Source organism: Hibiscus syriacus, unplaced genomic scaffold (assembly GCF_006381635.1).
Source record: "Hibiscus syriacus cultivar Baekdansim isolate YM2019G1 unplaced genomic scaffold, ASM638163v2 tig00008145_pilon, whole genome shotgun sequence".
NCBI lineage: Eukaryota > Viridiplantae > Streptophyta > Magnoliopsida > Malvales > Malvaceae > Hibiscus > Hibiscus syriacus.
This window is the reverse complement of record NW_024062153.1, coordinates 910,129-937,786: the sequence shown is the minus strand read 5'-3', so window position 1 is coordinate 937,786 and position 27,658 is coordinate 910,129. Positions and strand designations below refer to the sequence as shown.

At 34.1% G+C, this 27,658-nt stretch overlaps 2 protein-coding genes across 3 annotated transcripts; both read right to left on the bottom strand.

Annotated features, from left to right (window-relative positions):
- Positions 1 to 7,821: 7,821 nt before the first annotated feature.
- LOC120202022 (eukaryotic translation initiation factor 3 subunit C-like) lies at positions 7,822 to 23,662 on the bottom strand. 2 transcript variants are annotated; one of them, XM_039202507.1, is made up of 4 exons: positions 23,657 to 23,662; positions 11,444 to 11,480; positions 9,509 to 11,296; positions 7,822 to 8,956 (listed from the first exon to the last, which is right to left on the bottom strand). In XM_039202507.1, the coding sequence occupies exons 2-4, from the start codon at positions 11,465 to 11,467 to the stop codon at positions 8,027 to 8,029; spliced, it is 2,742 nt and encodes a 913-aa protein (XP_039058438.1). In that variant the 5' UTR covers positions 11,468 to 11,480; positions 23,657 to 23,662; the 3' UTR covers positions 7,822 to 8,026. The 2 variants fall into 2 exon arrangements, with proteins under 2 accessions (XP_039058438.1, XP_039058439.1); XM_039202508.1 differs by lacking the exon at positions 23,657 to 23,662 and adding an exon at positions 11,801 to 11,904 and having other exon boundaries at positions 11,444 to 11,499.
- LOC120202024 (homogentisate solanesyltransferase, chloroplastic-like) lies at positions 14,139 to 21,791 on the bottom strand. The gene is made up of 10 exons (XM_039202509.1): positions 21,456 to 21,791; positions 20,686 to 20,807; positions 20,443 to 20,589; positions 19,846 to 20,071; positions 19,312 to 19,385; positions 18,783 to 18,875; positions 18,441 to 18,558; positions 18,206 to 18,268; positions 17,920 to 17,952; positions 14,139 to 14,324 (listed from the first exon to the last, which is right to left on the bottom strand). The coding sequence occupies exons 1-10, from the start codon at positions 21,666 to 21,668 to the stop codon at positions 14,250 to 14,252; spliced, it is 1,164 nt and encodes a 387-aa protein (XP_039058440.1). The 5' UTR covers positions 21,669 to 21,791; the 3' UTR covers positions 14,139 to 14,249.
- Positions 23,663 to 27,658: the final 3,996 nt, after the last annotated feature.

The window sequence follows — 27,658 nt, the reverse complement described above, 5'->3', positions numbered from 1 at the left end:
TAATTCCTTGTTATTATTTTTATTATTATTTTGCCTCTCCAAGTCGATGACTTAGCGTGTGAGTGTTTCACATGTAGGATTCGAGAAAGTAGACGAGACAGGTTAAGCAGTTAGACAACATTACTCCTGCAACTATCAGATCAGAAGGAACTTAATCAGTAGGTCATTTTGTTATGTAAATGAATGTTGGCATGTAATCAAATGGTCAAGTTGTGAATGCTCTGAGTATTTTGATAAACTTGTATTAACCTATGTATATTATCATATTTTAGTTATATAAGTCTAAATATTTTATCATTTTTTAAGAATATTATTTTTGATAGTCAATGTGACATCCTGGACTTGTATCCGGGTCGAGTATGGTTGAGGGTGTTATACACAACATTCGTTATGAATCCACGACGTTCCCTGATCATCACAATCTTTCAGTTATACGGAGTCTTTGAAACAATTCTTTTGGTTTCATAATCGAGATTAACTCGATGCTTGATCAATTAATCCATGCCACGAATCAAGTCAAACTCCTCCAAAGGTAACTCCATCAGGTCATCCAAAAAGATCTCCCCATGGATCTCTATAGGACACCCTCTAAAAATACGATCTAACTCTATGATCTAATCTATAAGACTTTGAACTATCACCGAACTCTCAATATTCTCAACTGGGATATTAAGACCCTCATAATTGGAAAATGACACATAGGAATGGGTAGAACCATTATCAAATAATGCAAAGTAGAGAATTGAATGAATAGTAACAGTACCTACAATCAAATCTGGCTCATTGTGATCCTGTCGACGTCTAGCAGCATAAACCAATACAGGTTGTCTGGCCTCATAATTGGTTGGCCCCTACACTGATAAGCTCGGCCTCTACTAGTTGATCACGATGCTCTCTCATGATTATGACCCTCTACTGGAGTCTGAATTGTACTCTAATTACTAGCTGTAGTACGAGCTGATGTCTGAACTGTAGGAATTGGCTCTAGACAATCCTTCAGGATATGGTCACCAAAACCAATCCTAAACCAGGTACCCAACTTCTTCTGCATTCACCAAAGTGACATCTCCCACAATGCTCACATGAAGGCAAAGGTTCCTATCTATAAGGACCACTCTGAATAGAAGGCGTCACAGCTGACGAACTTGATGCCAGAGGCCTGGCACTCACACCGCCTCTCTGAAAAGACTCACCCATACCTCTCTTACTAGGGCATACAAAAGAGTCAATAGAACTAGAAGGCCTCATGAATCGGTCTCGATCTATGTCTCTATCTCTCTTACGCTCCATACCCTCTCATTCTATCTCCTCAGTTGTCTTGGCTATCTCAACCAAGGCATCAAAGTTTCTCTTCCGATGGGTAGCAACTCGACTCATGATCTCCTACTTGAGTCAATTCTTTAATCTCAAGCACCATTACAATTTAGTTTCAACAAGTCTAGTAGCATAGTGGCTCAACCTGATAAACTTTATCTCATAATCCATAACAGACATATCACCCTGCTCAAAATTCTGAAACTTCTAGTGTCGCTCCTGGAAGTATCTCTCTTCGATGTAGTGACTCTGAAGACGTGCCTTGAAAAGATCCCAAGTCAATTGATTTCCTGGAATACTTATGAAAATCGATTACCACCACCGAAAACTCTCTTTCTTTAGCATAGCTAGGGCTCTCTTTAACTTTTGCTCAGGCCTCATGTCCATCTCATCCATAATCCTTTCTGTATACTCCAACCAATACTCATCGTCAGTCAAAGGTCCACCAGTAATGCCTCGAAAGGAAGTACTCCAGTAGCTACCAAAGATATCGAAATCTCGACCGTAAAAATATTACCTTGGACTCTAGCAGCTTTCATGAACATCTAAAAGATAGCTCTATTAATGGCATCCTCATCCATATCAGTGTCCTCATTCTTAGTGATGGGAGGATCTTTCGTAGGTGTAACCGGATCATCTCTAGGAATAGGTGGATCTACATATGAAACATGAGGATCTCGAGGTGACAAAGGATTGTCTATAGTAACAGAAGACCGAGTTGCTCACCCTCGACCACGACCATGGCCTGGCCTACGACCTCTAGCAACACTCATCGGATAAATATACAAGGATCTAAAGAAATAATTTGAACCTAAGTTAGACTAGCATCAAGAATCTCAAATATATTTAAACTTATAGAATAAGGTGACACAATATTTTGAAAATATAAAAAATATCTTGAAAATCCAGATTTTATGACTCATCCACAGTTCGATTGTTTAAAACTAAAAGCTCGGATACTGCAAAGTGTAACCCCTTAGAACCGGCCTGGACTTTATGCCCAAATCTAGGCGGTTACATATCTTATTCAAAAATTTCTTTTCATATTTAAAATAATGTTCAAATTCATATACAATATAATATGAAATTAGCCATAAGAAAAGTTCATACGATAAACATCCATATATTAATATATACATGTATTAGAACAATCATATAAAAATATACATAGCAAAATACCGATAATATAGATATATCGAGATGAAAGCAAAAACAAGTGTCACCAAAGTATAACAAAAAGATATATATAGATATGTAGTGGTACAAAAATAGGATTAGTCAGTCCTCAAATGCCAAGTCTGTTAATCTACAGTTTACTATTATCTGAAAATGTTAAAATTTACAGAATGAGCTAAAAAACCCAGTGTGGTCCTTACCGTGTATAAAAGCATACAGATAAAATATTTCAGTAAAATCAATTTATCTAACATGTTTGAAAATATGAACACTACCCCCATCCAATCACCAGAATATGCAGGTTTCCCAGAATCATACACTTATTTGTACACCCGGTAAGAACCTTATACACATAGTATAAGGACTTGCGATAAGGACTTACCTTGAGAAAAAAGCCAATGAGTTTACGGTAAGGACTTACAAGTCATAGACTATACCTGAGATACTTCATCCAATAGTACCCCTAATGACAGTAATAACATGTATACATTCGAGTGAAGACGATAGTTTAATTTAGTAAAATATGAAAATATTCTAGTCTCAGAAATCAGATACATAAATTCAGAAATCAGATATCATGTCAGAAATGTACAGTAAATAATATATCAGATAAACAATATTCAAACAATTAGGTATCGTGCCATAAAAATATTCAGTATTATCAGAAATCTAAAACATTTCAGATGAACATTTTGAAACAGTAATGTAACACCATCAGGAAACACACATGTATTGGTCTGAGTAGTCTGATAAGAAAGCCTATTACTGAGTCTGTCAATCACGATCAACGACAGCGCTAGATCCTACGAATCGATAATCCATACTGGAATCCTAATATGAATAATAATAATAATCCATACTTAAACAATTTACAGATAACTACAAGTAACTCTCAAGGAACGCAGATCGTGCGGATCTGACGGAAGGGAAGCACAGGATCTAACCGACCCTTGATCGGGTGAAAATGAGTACCTTTGTAAAAATATATTCTCGAATCAATTCCATAATCAACTCTCAAATAAATAAGCAAAAATGCTAAAAATATTAGGCATTTTTTTTATCAACGGGCTCAATTCAGGGCTTTCTAGTCATAATTTGGCAAAACAGATCGCAGAATCAGACTCAGGACATTGAAAAACATAAAATATGACTTTTCAAATTTTTTGATCGAAGTCAACGGCTAATGGCCAGTCAACGGTTTGACCGGGTCGGGTTGGGTCAGGTCAGACACGGGTCTGGTCGAGTCGGGCAAAAGGTCTAGTCAGGCAAGCAAGTCGGGTCGAATCGACCCAATTTTGAAAACCCACCAAGTGGTGAGACTTCCTCGCTCGTAGGGGCAGAGCGTGGGGGCACTTGCAGGGCCTTCTAGGGTCGTAAAAATTCTAATAGTGTTTTAAGGGGTTTTATAACACTTACCAAGCTCGGTTCACAGCGGTGAACGGCGAAGAGCTTGATTTTGAAACGTCAGAAACTTAATCCTTCTCACCCCTTCACACTTCGGCGACAACTGAGACAAAGCGGACACTGGTGGACTCGGGACGACACAAGGAACACGATTGTGTGGGATGTGACGAAAACGGAGCAACGGTCGGTGGTAAAACTTCGATAAAAGGTTTCCTTCCAAATGAGAAAATGTTTAAGAGAGAGAAAAAGAAGTTTGAAACTTTTCAGAAATGGAAAGTTTCTGGTTTTTGGGCTTTTAAACCCACATTAAAGAAAAATGGTAAAATTACACTCTGGGTCCTCTATTTTTAGTTACTATAAGAATATGGGTCTAAATTTAGCAAAAATTCACTTTGTTCTCTAAATTTAGTTAAAATTTCAATTTAGTCCTTAGAAAAATTTTAAAGAAAATATTTAAGCCCTAATTTGGGGTGTAACAGTAAAGACCTACGTAGTAAGGTATTCTTGTTTACTCAATTCAAAACTTATAAAAGGGGAGTGGCTTTAATTTAGCTTAGAAAAACTAGTGGTTCTATCTTAGCCATTAAAAAGATAGATTTGTAAGGTTACACCTTATCCTTAAAGGTAAGAACAAATTAGTGAATTTGTTAACATCCCTAGTTGTGAAAAGCTAAGGTAGTGGATGTCAACTTTGGTTGAGAAAGTCAAACCATTATATATTGATTTGTGCCAAAAGTTTTAATTATTTCTTCAAGTTTCCACCAAACTTTATCAACGACAATTCACCCCCTTTTGACGATTTTCGATTAATCGATCGAGCCTAACACAGTTTTGACAAGTGGACGTTAATAATGCATTCTTAAAGTGTGGCCTGCAGGAGGATGTTTATATGAAGCAACTAGAGGGGTTTGAACACACCGGTCTTCAGGGTGAAGTCTTGGTTTGCAAGCTCAAAAAGGTATTCTATGGGTTATGACAAGCTCCACACAATTGGTTTACCGAGCTTCGTGATTACTTACGATCATTGGGTTTTTGTTCTTCTCAAGCTGACCATTCATTATTTAATTTTAAGTTTGATTAGATTACACAGTATATTGTTGTTTATGTTGATGATATTTAATATCAAGATCGTCTGCGACTCTTTCAAGCATGTTATCAAGAATCTGCATGCTAAGTTTTTCTTAAGGACATTGGGTTGCTTCAATATTTTTTTGGGATTGAAGGTATTCACACATTCGATGGTTTGTTTTTGAGTCAGTAACAGCACGTGGAAGAGTAACTTGCTAGGTTCAGCATGCAATCTGCTCAACCAGTTGACACCCCAACTTCTGTTGCGCCCACACTGGGAAACAACAGTGTGGAGAGCCAGTGGATGCTTAGCTATATCGTAGTGCTGTTGGGGCTCTTCTCTATGTTTGTCATATGAGACCTGATATTTCATTATCTTTTCACAAAGTTGTTAAGTTTATGTAGGAACTTTGTGAGGTACATTGGTTGATTATTAAGCATATTCTACGCTACTTAAAAGGGACTATGGATTTTGGCTTATAGATTTCTCTTTAAAAAGAGAAGTATGGTTTAGTAGGATGCTCTGATCTTGATTGGGAGAGTGACCCTGATGATCGACGTTCTATTTTTGGTTATTGTGTATATCTTGGAGGTTGGAGCTTAAGGAAGCCAGGGCCGTCTTGTAAATTTTGGTGGCCCTATGCCATAACAGTAAAATATGCCTTTTAAAACTAAAATATTAGATATATAAAGTTCACTAATATTTCAAAATTTATTATAACTATAAAAAAAACGTTAAATAGTGGTAAACAATATCTTCATGTAATAAAATGAAATACAAAGTAAATTATTCTCTAAATAATGTGGGCCTTGGACTTGAAAATTATTGGGCCAAACATCCTAAATACACATATATACAAAAAAAACTTAAAAAAATTTGGAGGCCCTTACAAAAATTGGGCCCTGTGCGGTTGGGCAGCCCGCACAGGCCCAAAACCGGCCCTGAAGGAAGCACAAATATGTGTCTAGATTGACTGATGAGGCGGAGTACCAGAGCTTAGCTGATGTTACATCCGAAGTCATTTGGGTCAAAGTTCTTCTAGAGGATATGCAATTATCCAGTTTTCAGATGGTCGTTGTCGGTGTGACAACACCAGTACAGTTTCTATGGCAGCCAATCTGATTTTACATACGAAAATTAATCATGTATACCTAAATATTCATTTCTGCGTGAAAAAATTACTGAAGGTGAATTATGTTTCTACTCAATTTCAACTTGAAGATACTCTCAGAAAACCCTTGTCTACAGTTAGGTTTCAAGAATTGCGTCTGGGTTTGAAAGTCATTTCTCTTACTCAAGTCTGTGTTAGTAGTGGTGGTTATTGATCTGTTTTTTGTTTGCGCTAGTAATGGTGACTGCTGGTCTTTTTTTTTTATTTTTGAACAGATTAAGAAGTGTTGTGAATGTTGAGAAGTTAAGCTATCGAGCCAGTTGATTGTTGAGGAGTTGAAGCTGTTGTGTTGGCTGGCGTGTTGAAAACTGAATATGTTATTATGTTAAGCTAAACTCATCTTTTGGCAGGTCAGACTATTCTTTGTGTTAATCCGATAGGTAAGTATGGACCATAGAAAAATGGCTTGATGCTAAAGGTATAGTTCCTTAACTATATAATATGTTACAATTGGGTCATTTGATTATAAAAATTATGAAAATGATCATTCAACTAATCGAAAATTATAAAATAATTTATTTTATTTTATTTTTAACACAAGATAGTGTGACGTTAGTAATTTTATATGAATAAACTTAACCTTTACTATTTACACATTATTTTATTTTTATTATTATTCTAAAATAGATAAATAATCAGAATTTTTTATTCGACCCTCGACTCTTAAATCTATTGTACCTCCTCATGGACAAACTAAAAAAAAACCCCAAAAAAATTTTACCATTTGGATTTCTCTTTCTTTTTATTTATTTTTATTTCAAACCCATGACGATGGTTGTTTACTTTGATCTTGCTTAATTAGAAAATAAGTATTATTTTTCTTAAAGTTGTGTTTAAAGTTTTTAAATTCATTCAGGTGTCTAAGGTTATAAATATTACCACTGTAAGTGTCTCGACCATAACGACTATTAGAAAACTTCGTTAAGTGGTAATTTTGATAATTTTATTTTTAAAAAAACGAAAATATTTTTTTATTAAAAAACTCAAAAGTTATAAATTTTTTTACCACCATTGTTGTCAAACCCCACCCGATCGAACCACTAACTGACGACATGATGATTCTGACCACCCAAAAACCTAGAACCCAACGAATCCTGACACTCATAATTTAAACATCAAGTTTTTCAAATTGCGACACACACGTGATTCGTGACTCACGACGACTCTGATAGCTATATTAATGGCGACGACAAACAAGAGAGATTACAAGGACAACATTAACTTCAGAGGTCATAGCCGACAAGAGAGATAGGGCTAGGATTAGAGATTTGAAAATTTTAAATATACGATACTTTTTTAATTAAAAAATTTTAAAATATACTAATAATTTTTAATTTTTTAAAATAAAATTTTTTAAAATTACTAAAATATGACATATGACACTTAAATGAATTTTTTTAACGATTATTACGATTGAGACATCTAAGTGGATGGATAAAAAATCTAAAGATTACTTTCAAAAAATGGGTATAATTTAAAAGCCTTTTGATTTACTCGAATAATAAAATGTTAGGCAGAATTGCAACAAAAGAGATGAAGAGGCATGCCCAGCCAACTACATCCCCTTACCAAAAGAAGACATTGCCTCCCACGTTTTTGGAGCCTAAAACTACATCGTTTAATCCTTTAATTCACCTTCCATCCATACTCGAAAGTAAACACTCCAGAACAAATAAAATAGCTCGAGTTGATCATAGAAACAAAAGACATCTATCTATAAAATATGCAACTAAAAAAGCATTCAACATAATATAGCGTGAGTAGTCGCAACCATAAAAGGAAAAAAAACACTACAAAAACCATTAATCAAAGTTCAACCGCATCTCAAAGTGTTGCAGTAAAAAACTTATAATAGAAGACGAATTTCGGTTCAAGAGACCCAACATTAAGAACTAACCACGAACACCCCTGTTGAGACTGACCATGCGAGCTGAAGCATCCTGGGAACCTCTCATTCCTGAACCACTTCTCCCAGAATACCCACCTGTTCCTCTTGACTGCCCTGACCGATCCCTTGAAGTCTGTCCTATTGCCATTGGTCTGCCACCGCCACTACATGATGTACGTCCAGAACCACCTTGTCTACCCTGATTGTTGTAGGACAAGTCCGGCCACCTGCTGCCGCCGCCACTTGAATATTCCTGGTTATCTCGTCGCCTTAGTGGCAGATCCAATCCACCACCACCAATTCTTGCCTCTACCGCCCTTTCATTGCTCTCAGCAAGTATTGAAAGCTTTTCAGTCAATTGGAATGCCAAAGCCTGCAACCTCGAGTATTCAACATCATGGAAGACAATGCACCGTGTCGGCTGGTCCCAACTTGCATGGAGTTCTTCATTAATCAACATCTTGCTAACTATGCTATGAACCTGGGCCTCTGAGAGGTCAAACATTTTGGTGAGCTGATCCAAGCTTAGTGTATCATACGATGAACAGTAAGTAAAAAGGTAAGTTCTCAAAGCCTCTTCCTTGATCTTAGCTTTCAGCATTTCAAGCACACACTCCCAATTTCTAAGGAGCTTCCAAACATCAAGAGAATTAATGACGTCAAAGGCTTTCTGAAAATCTCCCTTGCAAAGGGCCCTGGTGGCAGCCATCACATGGTCCCGCACATTTTCTGGGGGACCTGTAAAGGTCTGCCTCTCACTCACCTCAAGCAACCGCCTGAATGTCTTACTTATCACCTTGCGCTTGGCATCATGGGAGTTGGCCGCCATGTTAGGAATCTCAAGAAGCATGGCACAAATCAAATGCACAGCCTCTAGAAGCTCAGGGTTTATGTGCATATGGTAAGGCATCTGACGTCTCCTTTCCAACCTTTCCTGATATAATCCAAAGTTAAAGTGGGTAAAAGTCCTCAAATAATTGCATGATAGCAGGAAGAGCTTGTAACATCCCAATGTTTAGATGTTTACTAACGAAGGGTATGGCTTGCAGGCATTTAAGGTCTGCCACGAAGGTTCATCGATCAACAATATTTTTTTGCTATCATATTCACAGATCAACATTAATAGTTAGATATATAGTAATTATTTCCAAAAGGAATTGGTCAGTGGAGAATATACTTCAACAACTAGAATTTCACACAGGTTTGTCGTTTTGTAACCCTAGCTACTACATTTGATTCCATAACTCAAACATCCAATGCCTAACAGAAACATCATGTAAAAAAGAGATATCCTTTCAATCCCAAAGAAAAAAACCATCTAACCAACCAATTAATAACTATTTACTAACACTTGCAACAAAAAAATATTACCATGCAAAAACATCGCACAAACAGTAAAAAAACAACAATACTGTGGAAAATCCAGATTATTAATTAAAGCTATTCAGGATTATGATCTGTCACGGAATTATATAACGATCAATACCTGTTCTGGGGTTTTCTCATGATATCGACTTTGTGAAACACCTTGTGCAAGCAATTCCTTCACCCTGCCACCCGAATAGAGTTCAGATAGGCACCCATGAGCATCAGAAATTAGCCCAACACGAAAGGCACAGAGTCCAACTTGTGCCATTGCCCGGTTAAAGAGTATCTGTGTTGAAACATCCATATGCTGAATATTATCCTGCAAATGACTCATCAGCAACAAATCACGAGCTATTGGAAACTCATCAAAAAGGGCATGGTGATAAATATCACAAAGCATGGCACGGGCTTTGGTTCTCTCATCTCCACTTTTGTAAATGAGTGTCACTAGGATATCCATCAATGCTCTGCTATTATCAGGGAACGTGGACTTCCGAGGCACAAGCTCTGGATTTACAACAAATGAGGATGAACCCCGAGTTTCCTCAACTTTAGTCTCCTCACCATCATTTTCTCCATCTTCTGATAGCTCAGCAAGTTTCCTCATTGCATCATAAACCTCTTGAGGCTTGTAATACACAAGTTCAACACGCCTTAGAGCAACCTTAGCAGCAGACTTCAAATCACCAATTCGCTCCAGATACTCCTGGACGTTTTGTGCAAGGACCAAAAATAAAGGTTCATCCCTCAGTCTCTCAACATACTCACGAGTATGTGGATCAATGCACTGCAAGCTCTTGAAGAACTCATTATCTATTCTCTCAAGGAAGGCAACCAAATTTCCCCAAACATGGATTGTGCCATCATAGTCTGCTCCTTTCTGGGTTTCATTCTCATCAGGCTCAACCATATCATCAACCACAATGTTAGGGTACTGAACAAGGATGTCCAATATAACAAGCATATTCTGTACACACTTCTTCCATACATTTATAGGCATGTGCCCACTAAGACCTGGATTAACATCAAACTGCGCAGATATAACACTGAAAAGGATCTCAAGCTTCTGAGCAGGAGTCTTGGCAACCTTTGTCAAGAAGGTAAGTTGCTCAACCTGTTCAAATTTTCCAGTTCCCTTCCTTCCTCTAGCAGCCACGACCTCTTTAAACTTTTTGTTAACAGTATCCCAGGTGATCTCACTAGGATCCTTCTTGAACTCCCGATCCATCAGTTTCTCTTTTTTGCTCAGTTTCTTCTCCCAAGCCCCTTGAAAAACAACAGCATCATCCAGTTCTTCTCCCTCATCGTCTTCATCACTGAACTCAGCAATTTGTGACGGATCCTCCACCTCAGACCCAGATTCATCTTCATCCTCATCTTCTTCCTCATCTTCAAGCTTCTCTTCTTCACTCTCAGGATTCTCCCTATACTTATTAATCAATTCCTCATACTGCTTATTATTCTTCTTGAGCTTCTGTTTCATTGCATTCAAAGCCTTGTGATTACTACTACTCATTTTCTTTTTTGCCTCCTTATTAGCCAAAGCTTCTGCTAAGAAATCCTCCAACATCACAAGACACTTGATATAAAGACTCGGAACTTTGTCCGACTCAGTAGCACGCATAACCTTCTCCAGCTGTTTATTAATCTTGTCAAAACTCTCCTGCAAACTAACCCAGTCATTGATTTTCATTGCATTTTTCATCTGATCAACCGTACTTGCCATCTCCTCAAACCTCTTATCTTTAGCAGATCTAACCACCCTCTTTTGTCCATCAGAATCATCGCTATCACTTGCATTAGCTTGGAGATATCTACTTCCAGCGGCGGCTGTGGTTTCTCCGGCTCCGCCATCCTCAATTTCATCTTCGATATCAGTCTCCTCTTCCTCGGTGTCACTACCACCCTGTCATAAATTGGTAAAGCTGTAGAATTCATAAAATTTTACAAAATGCCCAAGACTCCAAGCTCTTTATTAGTATACTTTGTAAAGGCTATATATATTTTTTCAATTCATGTGTAAAAAAATAAAATTAAATAAATTAAATCAAACCTGAGTCCAGAACTTGGATGCCATTGTCTTTTCCTTTCTTAAATTAAATTTAAAAGCTGCAAAAAGAAAATAAAAAAATTAGACTTTTGAATTAAATAAAATCTATAGCAGAAGCTAGATGAACATGTGAGCATAAAATTAGCGAAAATAAAAATAAATCTATTAATTCGACACAGCGGCTCAGGAAAGTGGTCGATTTTTTACATGTTCACGTGATAAAAGAGATATTTTCACTATTATTGGTTAATTTGTTTATCAACCAAGAATCAAGAGTTCGCGGATCTAAAAACCATAAACGTCTATGAAACACAAAACCGCATCATAGCTAAAAAGAAAAAAGGAATAAAATAAAGATACCGGCGCCGTCAGCAGCTGAAAACCCAGTTTTTTCAACCTATGAGAAAAGGCTTATCTGGATGGATCTTGAAGGTGAATCGCTGGATATTATCTGCTAAGGTGTTCTGAAAGATGACAAGGTGAGTGAGTCGACTAGGTTTTAGAGGCTTTTATATATAGAAAAAGAAAGATAAGTTGGCCCAACTGTAATTCTTGGAAAATTATTTTTATATTAAAAATCTTTTATATATTTTATATTAATAATTATTTTTGCCTCGTTAAAATTACTTCCATCCCTAATTTAAACAAGGGTAAACTACTTGGATGACCACCAACTGTGGAGTTGGTATCGAACTAATCATCATTTTTAAATTTGCATCCATATGACCACTGAATTATATAAATGAGTTCAATATAATCACTAACTATTAAAATCTAATAGAGGGGTGACATGATAGTTAAAAAATTGTATAATTATACATTTAATCCTCAATATCTATATAATCTATCAATTTAGTCTTAATTTTAATTTAATTTAAAATAATTAACCATAAAATATTACTACCAAGAGGAATTGATCCTAAGACCTTAGGCTCAAAGCAAGCACACCTCAACATTTGAAGCAAGCTCAACTTTTGTTATTAATTTTTTAAACCTTGTATATATCTTGTTTTAAATTATATATAAAAATAATAACATTTTAATAAATAAATTATAGGATAAAATACTTGAATGATTATCTAAATAATATTCTAATAAATAAATTATTAGTTAATGCAATGTTTAAAAATAAAATTGAGTTTAAATTGTTTATATTTTAAAATTAAATTATTTCTTTATAAAATTATTTTTAAACGAGTTTAAATTATATCATTTTTCTTTCTTACAATGTTTTTTATTCATTTATCATTTAAAAATAATATATAATTTAAACTTATTTAAATTAATTATATAAAAATTAATTTTAAAATATAAAAATTTTAAACTTAATTTTATTTTTAAACCTTGCATTAACTAATAATGTATTTATTAGAATATTATTTAGGTGGTTATTCAAGTAGTTTATCTTATAATTTATTTATTAAAATATTATTATTTTTATGTATAATTTAAAACAAGATATATACAAGGATTGACAAACAAGTAACAAATATTGGACTTGCCTTAATGGTTCGTGCCTACCTTATGCCCAAAGTCTCAAGATCAATTACAATCGCTTATGACACGTGTAACCATTAAAATATGTCTTAATAATTGATTGAAAATGGTGGTCATTTTGATACCAATTCCATAGTTGAGTGGTTATCCAAGTAGTTTACCCTTTAAAAAACTAAAATGGTAGGAAAGCTAGCATCGCGAAGGTGGTGCTAAAATTTTAAATTGTGGATTATTATTGTGGCTGTGTGATGGTGAGGAATTGCTTGGTGGTTGTGTGACAGGGGACTAAGGGAAGAAGACAATTGCTAAAAGTTCTCTTATTTTATGTTGAGCAATTGCAGTGAACTTGCAAACTATGAAATTGTTGTAATTTTCTTTTATAGATTTTTATTGTAATTTTATTATTTCATTTAAAAAAAATTAATTACAGTTCTTCATATTCGCTAATTGAATTGAATTTCAGTTTTTTATCGTGGAAGGAAGAGTGTGTAATTTACAAGTTAAAATTGACATTTGCAAGACAGATTAATGAATTTTTTCACTGAATATAGTGTGTTCTATAGGATAAATGTGATAAATTTGTGTTATCAATAGATTAAAAAAATATAAATAAATACTACCTTATAATCACCTCAAATTATTAAAATATGTACTGCAAATTACAATCCAGTAGCTAATGATCTTGTTAATCTACCGTGCAAATTATCATTTCGAGACACCCCTATATACTTGTGAGTTGTGATTTCTTTTATTTTATATCACTTGTATAATGTGTGTTAAAAGGCTTAAAATATCTTAGATTTTCATTGTTTTAGTTCACAAACAAATTTGGGAATAATGTTTCAGATGAAGAGTAGTTGGCTTTCTTTTGGAAACGGTCAATAGTTCCTACGTTCTCTATTATATATTTTTTCTGTCAAGAGAAGTGTTAAGGGTTTAACCTATATTAGCTCAAACTCTACATTGCAGCATAAGTAATGCGTTTGATATCTATGTTCAATCGAGTTATTGTAAACATGCATATTAATACCAGCTCATTTCGAAACTTATTAACTAACTACAAACTAAATTGATCCTACTTATTTTGAACACTGATCTAACCTTCACGAGAATGCATGCGGCGTATAAAACTCCCAATACAGGGATAACTAAGAATGAACCTTTTTTCTTTTAATTTCTTCGCATAAGAACTGATTCAAGATAGTGTTGTCAAAAGAGGCAATGGATGGCAGTCATGAAGATATTTACATTCTCCCCCTCCTTGAAAATGAAAATACGATAAACAAAAGTATGGAGAGTAAAGATCAGGGTTCTACACGAAAGGGAAGATCGCATACTCCGCGTAGAAAAGATTCCATATGAAGCGATAGAACCCTGAGATTGCTTCCTGCAAAATTTCAATCAAATATAACATCCGGTATGGAGTGCAGCTTGAAATTGTGATTAAGTTTCAAGAAAATAAATAAATGAAAACCCTCAAATATGAATCTTACAAATACTGCTCACTTGACTTAAAAATGTTCAAACATCACGCGGTTGTTAACAATGAAAATATTAGAGAGCTGAGTGGCTGAAATAGATCAATAGACAGTTTGCTGCCATAGGCTGCCAAACATATCGATGCAGACATAAAGGCATGATCATCCCACAAGTAAAAAAATTTAACCAAAGTGCATCCGGTGCACTTTGGGAAACATAATATGGTCTTTCTATGAATCATCTAATGTAGACCTTCTGCAAACACTAACTGGCGGACACGTAGCAACTAGACTATAGTTGAGAGAATGATATAATAAGTACTAGTATTTTCAATATAAAACATGATTGTAATTATTAAATCAATAATTTGATTCAAAGATGGTCATTCTATATGCTTCAAAATCCATCAACTTTTTATGTTGAAGAATATGCCAGATTTCAATTTTCCCAATGTCAATGACCTTTTAAATCTGCCTGAGAAATCATTCATATATCATATGTGATTTGAATAATATCATACGCATGGAGTTGACTGTATAAACATTCATTGAACTCCTTATATGGCTTGAAACAAAGTGTTCGGGCTTGGTTTGGAAAATTTAGCAAAGTTGTTGAGAAGTTTAGGATGCAGAAGACCATTCTTTTTTTCTATAAACATTCTGATGGCGGCATTATTCTGTTAGTTGTATATGTGGATGATATGTAATCATTAGTGACTCGAGGAATTTCGTCTCTAAAATTATTTCTCCATACTCAATTTCATACCAAAGACTTGAGATGTTAAAATATTTCTTCGGAGTTGAATTTAGCAGAGTAAGAAAGGATTCTTCTTATCTCTAAGGAAGTATGTGTTTGATTTACTATCAAAGACAGTCAGGAAAGTTGGATGCTAAACCATGCAGTACTCCAATGGTTCTCAATTTATCATTAACCTCAGAAGGTGAATTATTTGCAGATCCTGAGAAATACAAAAGAATTACTGGAAAGTTGAATTATCTTACTATTATGATGTGTCTTGACATTGTTTATCAGGTGAGTATGCAGATCCAGTATATGTCATAACCAACTGTTGATCATTGGAAGCGGTAAAGCAAGTTCTGCATTATTTAAAAAGTGCTCATGGACGTGGAATCTTATATGACAATCTTGGTATACTAGGATCGAATGCTTTTCAGATTCGGATTGGGCAGGATGCAAGGAAGATAGGAGATCTACTTCAAGATGTTGTGTTTTTGTTGGAGTATACTTGATTTTATGGAAGTGTAAGAACAGAATGTTGTATCACAATTAAGTGTGGAAGCTGAATACAGAGCTATGACCAAATTTATGTGTTAAGTTGTATGGATTTATCAGCTCTTCAATGAAGTAGGAATGATGAACTCACCTGCAAAGCTATGTGATAATCAAGCTACAATTCATACAGCTTCTAATCCAATCTTTCATGAACTAATGAAGCATATTGAGGTTGATTGTCATATCATTTGTGAAAAAAATTAATGTTGGTCTGATTTCTATAGGTTATTTAAAAATTGGAGAACAATTAGGTGATATATTCACAAAGGCTCTTAACGGGTCCGAATTGATTATCTATGTAACAAGCTGGGAATAACTAACATTTATGCTACAGGTTAAAGGGGAGTGTTACTGATTTATAGGATATTTTATAGGCTAAATTTTAACTATTAAAAGACTAATTAAAATAGAATATTATGTTATCTAGTATAGAGACTCTACACTTGTATACATACCTATACAATTGATGTTAATAATACAAAAGAAATTATTCTCTTCTTTTTTTCTGAGATTAAAACAACATTCTACAGGAGATGATGTGGATAAAATAAGACGTCTCAAGGGGCACCTAGCATCGGAGTGTGAGAGCAAAGACTTAGGGCCTTTAAAATACTTCCTTATAAAAGTTGCTCGATCAAAGAAGGGTCTTGTGGTATCTCAAAAAATATGTGACTGGTCTTTTAAAGGAGACTATAATGAGCGGTTGCCGCCCAGCTAATACGCCAATTGATCCAAGCATAAAATTCGAAAATAAAGATTGGTTGATAAAGGGAAATACCAAAGATTAGATGGTGAGTTAATCTTCTTATCACATACAAGTTCAAACTTAACTTTTGCAGTAAGCTTAGTGAGACAATTTATGCATTCTTCAGTAGAGGAACATGAGGAAGCAGTGTTTCAAATTTTGAGATAATTGAAAAGTTCACCTGGCAAAGGCTCAATAACATATAGAAGATCTAAATCAGGGTATTGTACATTTATTTGGGGAAACCTTGTGATTTGGCAAAACAAAAAACAAAGTGTTGTAACAAGTAGTGTGGAGGCTGAGGTCATATCAATGGCTCAAGGAATTTGTGAAATGATATGGTTAAAAAGAATTATGGAAGAAAGAACTGAGGAAACCAATAACTTCACCAATAAAGTTTTATTGAGATAGCAAAGCTGCCATTTGCATTGCTCATAACTCTGTTCAGCATGACAAAACTAAACATGTTGAGATTAATAGGCACTTTATCAAGGAAAAGATTGAAGAAGGCAAAGTCTGCATGTTGTTTGTTCCTTGACAGATTGTTGACCTACTACTAAAGGGCTCTTTAAGACGAGCTTTGATTTTCTTGTAAGCAAGTTAGGCATGATCGAAATGTATGCACCAACTTGAGGGAGGTGTCGAAATATTCGTTGAACTCCAATAAATTATGGGATAATTTTAAGTTATTTGATTAGATAATATTAGAATAATAAAATTGAGATTTTTTAGGAAGACTTTTTTCTTTTTCTAGTAGTTTCCTAGAATAAGGGATCTATTTTCCCAGTTTATGTTCCGAGTTCTTTTTCCTATTTAAACTCATAGTTCTTTACGTAATATATACAGAACAATTTTATTCACTATAGTCTCTGAAAAACTTAAATGGAAAAGTCTCCCAAATTCAAATAACAAATGACTAGAGGAAGACTAAGCTAAAGTCCCCTAGACATTTTATAGCTTAAGAATTCACTTATTTACAACCAAAACAAAACAATAAATAAGCAGAAAATTTGGGGAATATGATTAAGTTGGAAGATAGGGATTTAACCAGTCATGGGATAAAACCACCCAAGGTATTAGTAACTAGATTTTCAATAAGATCTTCAAGAAAGACAAACACATTTGTTTTAGCTGCCATCACTTCCTTACGTGGCTATCTAAAGCAGGTCCTTAAAGGTGGTTTCGTATCACATGCCCTCATAACTATGTGCAAATTTGTTGGGCACCAATACTTTTAAGAAAAACAAGCCGGAGTGTTCATATCAAATGTGGTCATTTATTCAAACTAACAGCCAAAGGTGGCCTTAACTTATCAAAACCATAACTCCCGGTAGGATGGTGAGTCTAGATATCTATTTGCTATACGGTTATCCATAATCGCCGAAATTGAAAAATTCATTCAACTGAAGTATATAACATGTCCAATGCGCTAATGTGATATGATCTACGTGACGTTAGGCATTACCTTAGTGTAATTTGCTTGTTCCAACCCCCATGCCTGAACCAATATTAAGAAAAATTGCACCAGAGATCAAAATTGAGGAAGAAAAAACAATCAGTCACAAACTGAACTGACACTACAAAGTAAAAATAATACTCCAAGGATTAGGTTTTTGATAAAGAAGCAACTGTTATTGAAATTTGAAACGAAGATTCTTTCAAGAATGTCTGTTTCTGGAAGCAAATAATAAAGAATAATAAATTCCAGGTCATTATTACATTTGAAAAAGTAAAAAATCCAGGAAATGCACCTGGAAAACCAAGCATACTCCCAAGAAGATATGAGCAGGTATCATTAAACTACACCTGAAAGCCTGTAACATATGCAATTGAAGAATTTACTATTTTTGGATAATCTCTCTCGAAGATAGATTAAAGAAATCAAAACAATGCTCAAATGCTTCACTGAGCTACACAAAATAAACAATGAATTCAGGAACAAATACTAGGGAATGATAAGACAGATTTTTTGAGGTACTCGTTCACCTGAGGAATGTATATTGCAGCCAACACAGCAGCAACATAATTCACCAGTAGAAGTCCGGTACCAAGAAGTGCAATATTTCTAACTCCAAGCTTTGTTGCTAATGTTGATATTTGAAATCTGTAAATGATTGCACAAACAGATCTCAGATGTTGATATAGAAAATTTTAGTGACCAAAACAGTAGTATAGGTTTAAATCGAATAGCTATAGTTTGAACAATCAATCAATATTTCACAACTCATGAAGGAAACTCGCTGGGTGGCAAGGAAACTTGATATCAACAATGTCAACTGGAGAAGAACAGAACAAAAAAAATATATGTTAAATTGGTCAAAAACTTACTTGCGATCTCCTTCTACATCTGGAAGATCCTTGGTTATGGCAATAACCAGTGCAAACAATGTCACGAAAGTTGTGATAAATGCCACAGGTGCACTGCAGACAGAATAGGGGTCAAGTTACATGTTTAGGTCTCTCAACAGTTTTCAAACATGTGTTCATAAAAGTGAAACCTTAGTCAATGATGTCTGATTATAAAAGTGAGTGCAAATCTTGGGAGTTGAAATTAGATGGAAAGTATAAGAAAGGTTCCACTACACTCAATGATGGAAAAGAACTCAGAGGTACTTCATGGATGATCAGGGGTCAAATTCATGAACTAATAGCACATGCTTTTATCAAGTCGCAATACTAGGTTAGAAATACAATAGAAGTGAATGATCACTTTTCCCTTTCCATTTTTTTGTGGTCAAGTATATAATTTTTTTTAGTACGTCAAGGATATGCATAGCAACTGGAATGGACGTCGCCCAACTCCACTCAAATATTGACCAATATTAAGAAGTTAAGCATTAAAAGGATGGTTACCCACCTCCACTGAAACGAAAGTCCAAGAGCAGCTCTTGTGGCATGATAAACCCCAAAGTTCAGAAGGAAGCCACGCACCTGCAAATGACAATTTCTTAAATTTTCTCCAATGATGACAGTTAGAAACAAACATGAAAATATTCAGAAGTAAATGAGGTGCCAATTCATGCAAAAGGGTGTCATTTCCATATAGGTTACAGTAAGTATTACAAAACCATCAACTATTAATATCCGTGTACTACGCTGGTCCAGTCACTGATCACACTTCCACTTTCATTTTACAACCAATTCTAAAATCAAATCAATTAACAGTTATGCTGCATAACATTCAATCAACTAATGCACCAGAAACAAGGATAAAAATATGATATAAACTTCTCTCTAATGACTTCTGAAATAAGTTGCTTCATTTTCTTCTATCAAGAAGAATATTTTGTCCGTGCTTAACATGGAATCAGTTTCAGGCAACCAATGTTATCAGCTAGATAGTTCCATCATTGAATAAAGTTTAAACAATATGTTCTTCACAACAAAGTACCGTGGCAATTATGAGAAACGCTGCAACCGGAAATCTCTTCATTCTAAATGGGGGAACAGAATAAATGGTGCCCAGGAAAAGACCAAGAGAATAAAGAGATGTGATAAATGTGCCAAAGTTGTATCCAACAATCAGAAGGCCTGTCACTGCAAAAAATATCACCAAGAACCATGCTGACTGAACTGAGAGATCCCCTGCAGCTACGGGTAAGTAGGGTTTATTTACCCTGCAAAGTGGAGAGAAAAAAAAAGATAAGTTACATTCTCATCCCTTAATGTCACTAGTATATACCCATAAGCATAATCTTGAAACCTCAAATTTTGTTTAAGAAGCTACACAGTCTTACAGTTCCTGCATGATCTACAATCCAAGATGAAAACTATAACACAGATATTCAATCAAAAAACATTTTAACAAAGCCAAAAAATTTAAAAAGAAAAATAACATGTTGAATAATAAATATATATATGTGTTAGATGACAAAGACCCGTAGTTGTGTATTGGCAGCTCAAATTTAAAATTCAAGGATGTTAAATAAGTCACTACTTACATTTTCACTTGATAAGTAAATTGTTTTTACAAAGAAATGTCACATACTTGTCAATTCCAATATCGTAGATCTGATTGATGCCAACTATATAGCCATTTCCACATATTAGAGCTATAAGACCGGAGAATGCCTTCAGCAGAAGAGACCACTTTATCAAATTTGAGTTCTCAATTAATGCTCTTCCGACCAAAGCACTGCCAATGAATTTGACGACAAACTTCACTTAAAATAAACCAGAAACATTCAATTAATTCACCACATATAACCAGTACTTCAATCTAAGTTCTTACGCTGATCCTAGAGCCGTTCCACGTATTGTATGGGGCCTTAAGAACCTCCAGCACACATCTCTGAAAGTTGATACTTTGTTAAGCATTGGATCAGACCCAGCAGCACCAACTTGACTGCAAGCCTGGTATAAGCCACATTCACATTACATTAATGGCACATATAGACTCGTTGGCTCATAGTTAACAACAATAAATATGAAATAAAGGGGTGGATTGGCAAACAATTTACAAATTACAACTGTATACACTGCTAAATTGACAAAAGCTGTTTTGAGCTGGCAAGCTCAAGACATCCACTATTAGATCAGTATACAATAAAAAAGGGTTTCAAATCTTGTAAAAGAAAGACGTTAACAGCATATTTTGGATGTTGAAACTAAAATTTGCAGTTCAAATCAAACTAGGCATAATTTGGATGTTGCTTTACTACTTGCTTTTCTATATATATTAAAGACGCGTTTGAAAACAACAAAGAAAGAATTCATTATAAAAAATAAAGATTAAAAATGCCAACCTTTCGAATTTATATTTAATGAAGTATCATTTAACTTTCTACCAGTTGCTTTTGATTTACATTTAAGATAATCTACAGCAAGCTTATTCTCGAAGATAAATTGATAACTCTAAGAAGTTCAAGTTATTAAACAGAACCCAATTCTCAACTAACATACAAATTTTGGATTCTCGATCGCGGATTCGCAGGCATAACCGACAAGAAACCCGGAAAACAACAAAAACTTAAAGTAAGAGTTTGAGGGAACAAGATATACCCAGCTTGAATTACGCTTGTACCTCCCAGCTGGAACATGTTTTGAGCAACTTGAACGATTGAAAAGCCCAACTGAGACCCCATATTTGAAAATTTTCAAACGCTTGGCATTGAGCTTACTGGGTATCGCCTTTGGAGGACAAGATGCGGCTTTGCAATGAGGATTTACAGCTGAAATTCCAAGGGAAGAACAATGAGAGTGTGAGAGCTCCATACAAGATTTCCAAAAAAATTAGTAAAATTGTTGAGAGTTGAAACAGCGAAGAAAGGGAGAAAATAAAAGTTTGGACTTCGGACAACTAAGAATAAAATTTCTGGTCTTTAAAGGTTCAGGATTTCACGGTTTTAACCCTTGTTAGCTTATTTTTCTTTTTCCGTCCTTTAATGTAGTTTATTTTCTTTTCTGGTCTTTAATGTAGTTAAGCATAATTAATTAGCTAATAATACTTAATAAGGGTAGTATTATATTTAATAATATAAGAATAATATTATATCTATAACGTAGAGATAATATGCAGTTAATAGTATTTAATAAATGCACGAGTTAAATTATTTTAGTCCTTAAAGAGATAATTGTTATTTTTAGAGGTCTCGGGTTCGAGCACTAGTGACTATAAAATATTTTGAGTTTTTATTGTAAAATGATTTAAAGTTTTTAAAACATATATTATAACTTATAATCACCCTAGATTAATAAAAAATAATAATATTTAATCAATTACATTTGACTAACTAATTAAATAATATTTAAAGGGTTATTAAAATATATCTAACTAATTTTATATTTATAAATATATGGAATTCAAACATATATTTTAATTAAGGGTAAAACTTTAGATAGTATTCAACTTTGACCAAAGTTGTTTCAGATATTTTTGGGGCTTAGAGCGAAAATTAAAAAATATGCATTTATAAAATGAAAGTATTTTTCATTACTTGGAACAATTAATTCAATATTACATAAATAAATCATAGAAAAACGATTAAATTTTGTGAAAATATATTATTTTTACTATTTTATTTAAAAAAACACCTTAAATATAACTAAGAGAGAATAAATATAAAAAAATTGAATGCATGTATGATACATAATTTGATTTTAAATATTCAGAATAAATCATAGAAAATGAAAAGAGAAGAAAAAGTGCAGAAGGATGATGGAAGGAAAATCGGGAAGAAGACAGTAGAAGAGTTGCAAAAAGAAAGTTTAAAGATGGAGAAACAAGAGAAGGAGAGTGATCAGACATAACAGTGGAATATCTAATAATACTACATCGTTTGACGCCTTTTAATATCATTTAATTTTTAAAATACGATATTACGAGGAAAATGGTTTTAACATCATCACTATCACGACGTGCAACTACCATTTTGTCGTGTCGTTAAACCATTAATAATGAAGTGATATAATTGAACATAAAACATAACGTTAATGTTAAAATAAGTAAAATTAAAAATTCAATGATATAAATGAATTAACGCCCAAAATTGAGTGGTATCTGAACTAGTTTACCCTTAATTTAAATATGTGTTTGAATTTCATATATTATAAATATAAAATTAGTTAGATATATTTTAGAAACCCTTTAAATATTATTTAATTAGTTAGTCAAATGCAATTTATTAAATATTATTATTCTTAATCTAGAGTGATTATAAGTGATAGTATATATTTTAAAAACTTTCAACCATTTGACAATAAACACTTAAAGTCGGGGCCGACTTTAAGGGAGCACCCTGAGCAACCGCTCAAGGCCTCCAATTTTTTTTGTATTTATAATTAGACCCTTAAATTTATAATTAGGGCCCTAATTTTTATAATTTCATAATTTTTTTTTAATTTTTTACCCTCTTTTTCATTTATCTTATTAATTCATTTAATGTTGAATTAAATTTAACTAGTTTTTAATATTTATAGTTAGGGACCAATTTTTATAATTTTCATAAAATGTTTAGTTTCAACCATCTTCTTCCATTTCTCTTATTTACTCATTTAATTTTGAATTAAATTTAATCATGCTTTTCTCTTTTTTCAAATCTTACTCTTCAATTTATCAAATATTATTTAATTTGTAGTCTTCTTCATTCTTAATCTAACAATAAAATAATATATAATTCTTTTTATTTATTTATTCATCTCCATGAGTTTGCTTTACCTAGTATGCTTTAAGATCATGCGTCCTTTGTTCTCCACTACTTTACTCAAAAAATAAGACAACTTCTATCTCCCATAAAGCTCATTAAAAAATTCAAATAATTCCAAGATACGCTACTCATAGTTGAAGGCAATGGTGTTGTCTAGTCTGAATTGATGAATTCATTGTTTTGGTTTGTATTGTTGTGATAATTATGATACTTGTGTTTATTTGGTAGAAAGAACTACAAAAATCGTTATTTGTCTCTTCCTCTTCCAAATCAATGTTAAATTGACTATGCGATTATGAGTTCAAACTCATGAGGGAATGATATAACAAAGAAGATAGAGTAGCTTGCTTTGATGGTTTCAAAGTGGAGTATTCGTTCCAATGACCACAAGGTTACTAAGAATACTCAACACTACGTCGTTTCGATGAATAAGTGTGGAAAGACGAAGAAGCTATTGCAAAAGAACAACTAAAACATGAATAAGCAAGAAAAATGAATGTTGTGTTCCGACTTGAGCAGTTTCAAGCTACTCGCTGTTCGGTTCCATTAAATAATAAACCTGAAGGTTCAAAACCTGCTGCTGAAAAGCCTGAAGAAGTTGTTGAATTCAAACCCAAATCTGATCACATAAATCTCTTTGAAGGGTTAAGATATTTGATCTCATTAAATTTTTAATTAAAATTTTAAGGCGTTGAGAAAGATTGGTTTAAGAGGAAGAAATTGAATAAAGAGGAGGTGACACCGAAGGTTGTGACGTCGAATGACAAAAAGTATAGATTGAGATATGAGATTGCTAGAAAGGGAGTTATGTTATCGTGGTACCTCGGTTTCTCACATTGCTTCACCAGCTCCATGATTTCTCCAAAGGACCCTTACAAGTAGAATCCTTTTGTTCCACAGTTCTTTGACCTTTCGTGCCAAGATCCTTAATGATTCCTCTACATAAGACATGTCAAGACTCACTTTAATTTGTTCTAACAAAATGGTGCGGGACTGGTTAGAGCAATATCTTTTAAGTATGGACATATGAAATACATTGTGGATACGCTTCATCTCTGTTGGCAAAGCTAAATGGTAGGTTACTGGGCCAATCCTCTCAAGCACCTCACAAGGTCCAATAAAATGTGTGGTCAACTTCTCTTTACGCCCAAAGCATAGTACTTTTCTTTAAGGTCCAACAAAACTTGTTGCTTGTGTAATGTACTATGCTATGGCACGCAAAACTTTGCAAGTATACACAATCGAACAAGTAATATAGTAGTGAGTAAGTATCATCTCCACCAGGACTGAAGGGATTTCCAAGTTAAGCTCATGCACTAAAATTCTAACTAATATAGTATAATGTGGTATGCACAAGTGAGTTCGAAATGTTGTGGCAAACATTTAAGTGAAGTGCTGAGGTAAACAATAAAAAAATGCTTTGGAAAAATTGTGTTGAGAACTGGGTATACAAGATAACTCAACGATACGAACTCATAAGTGTGAAACTCTCAATAAGGATCAATGCTAAGTCTATCTTGGAATCCTATGTCTTATCCTTAATGAATGTTTTAGCAATTTACAATTAATTAATACAATGCTTGACAGAGTTTACTAAGGTGTTTCTAGGCTATCTCTAGTAAGAAACCTGACAGTGAAAATGCTACGACAATACCTTTCAACGTGAACCCTAGCATGATACAATCGATTAAGCCTTACTCATTTTAGTCATTGAAACCATCTCCCTATCTCTAAGGTGAATTAAAACCTCACCATCCCGATTTAGCTTCATTGCTTGCATTGATCTAGCCTAACTCTCTCGATATTAAGCATCTATACATAGAAAATGGCTAACTCTCAAAAGCTCTTACAAGTCTAAGCAATTAAAATATAAACAATAAGCAAAGCATGTATATAAACTGGAAATGTTGTAGAAAAACATTTAAACATGTAACAAATTCATCAAAGATAAACCCAAGCCAACCTAAGTTAGTTCATATCTGGGTAATTAGCATCCATAATCATCCATTTAATACAACCTATATCCAACAAAATATAAAGAAAATAAATAAAAACTAAAAGAGGAAGATAACTCTCAAGCCAAGAGCCGTCGTGGATTATCGTGAACCACCTGTTTCTCTCAAAGGCCAATAAGCTTCATCATCATGGAAATTCAACAATGGAGGTCAACACGATGAAGAAGACAAGAAGGAAGAGTGGCCATCTCCCACCTTTTCTCTCTCATCTCAAAAAACCCATCCTCCCTTTTAATGTAGGGCATCCTTATTTATTTATTTATACTAATGGAATCCCTAGGGTTTTATGCCAAAATTCCCTTTGTACCCTAGGTATCATTCCCTTCACACGAAGGGTATGCAAGGCTGACATGTGGTCCCCAAAAAGACAATTTAGCAAGGTATTCACGTGTGGCTGGACAGCAAGGCAACTTGATATTTTTGCTATTTTTTTCATTTTTTGCTCCCAGAATTGCTATCCAAAAATGTTGTTGCAATATTTTCTCTTGATTAGCTTCATTATTCCTTCAAATCATGTTATCCAGAATGCTACAAAAAATATTTACTCCTCTTGTGCTTTCTTCACCTCCACAACACCACAAACAAAATACCTTTCCCTTCAATAACATCAATTTTAGAAAAAAAAAGATGTTGTAGCAAAATGTTATGAAAATGACTTTTAGAAAACCAGTAACCTAAGTAAAAAGGCACAAAATATATCCTTTTTACGGAGTTATCACACCCCTAAACTTAAGCTATTGCAATGTCCTCAGTGCATGAAAACTAAATTAAAACTAAGCTAGATGAAATGCAATGCAAGGTACCTTGACTAACATCTACTTTGCTTGTGGTGGGGTTGTTTTACTCGCCATATGCTTGACACAACTTCTTTATCTTAGTAATGGGTTATTCAGGTTCTAAGGAAGTGGGTGGTGGCGTGTCTTCCACAGATTCCTCAGGTGGAAAAGTACAAATGTGATTGGTTATCCTCTTTAGGCGACGCTTGGTCAGAGATGTTGCAATATGATGTGGCATTTGTGCAGAAGAGGGAACATCATTAGCAATCTCATCGTTTGTTCTAATAGCAAATGAGTCTTCTTCATATGTAGGTGCAGTATCCATGAGGGTTTTTCCCTTGGAAAACATGCTTGGGAATATATTATACTAAAAAAACTAATATTAAAATTAAACAATAAAGAAATAAAGTAAATAAAAACAAGTAAACAAATACACAAAAAAAATTGTTATAGCAAAATTAAAAAGGTTGAAAGGATGCAAATTCCAAAACATTTTGAATTGATATGGTCATTTTGTCTCATTTAATTGGAGCACTAGTATATACCAAAATGCCCCACACATATAACAGTTCCACTTTCAGTATATTTTGCTTGGGTATTTCGTGTCTTCCATATATTTTCCTCGTCCATTAGCATATATCACAAGATTTATAGAAATCTTGGGTATCCTTTAAGAGTGTAGGCCAATAGAGCTCATATTGTAGAACCTTTACAGTAGTCCTTACTCCTCCAAAGGACTCTTCACATGAAGATGAATGGCAGTGGAATATGATCTCTTTTTGCTCTTCTTTGTTGTAGCATCTTTTAACTATTTGGTCAACAAATTCTTTGAATAGTAGGGGATCCCAATGATAGTACCGAACATCATTCATGAACTTGATCTTTCCATGGCTAATCAAATAAGGAAGTAAAATACCACTAATGAGAAAATTAACAATATTATCATACCACGAAATTGCCACAACAAATAATAATTTCTCATTAGGGAATTCTTCCTTAATCTCTATTTCATTCCTTAGTTCTTTCATAATTTCTAGCCTAGAAAGATGGGCAGCTACTTGGTTTTCAATGCCTTTCAAATTAGTAATAGTCTAACCTAAAGCCGTTTTATGTTGAGCTAAAGTATGCATCAAACTACTCTCTTGCTCAGGCTTAAGTTACCAACATTAATCATAGGCAAAGTCTCATTGCAACCCAATTGAACATGCTTAAGGTTTGGAGGTGAGAGCTTTAACTCTAATGTGGGTGTATGATGTAGCGAATGTTTT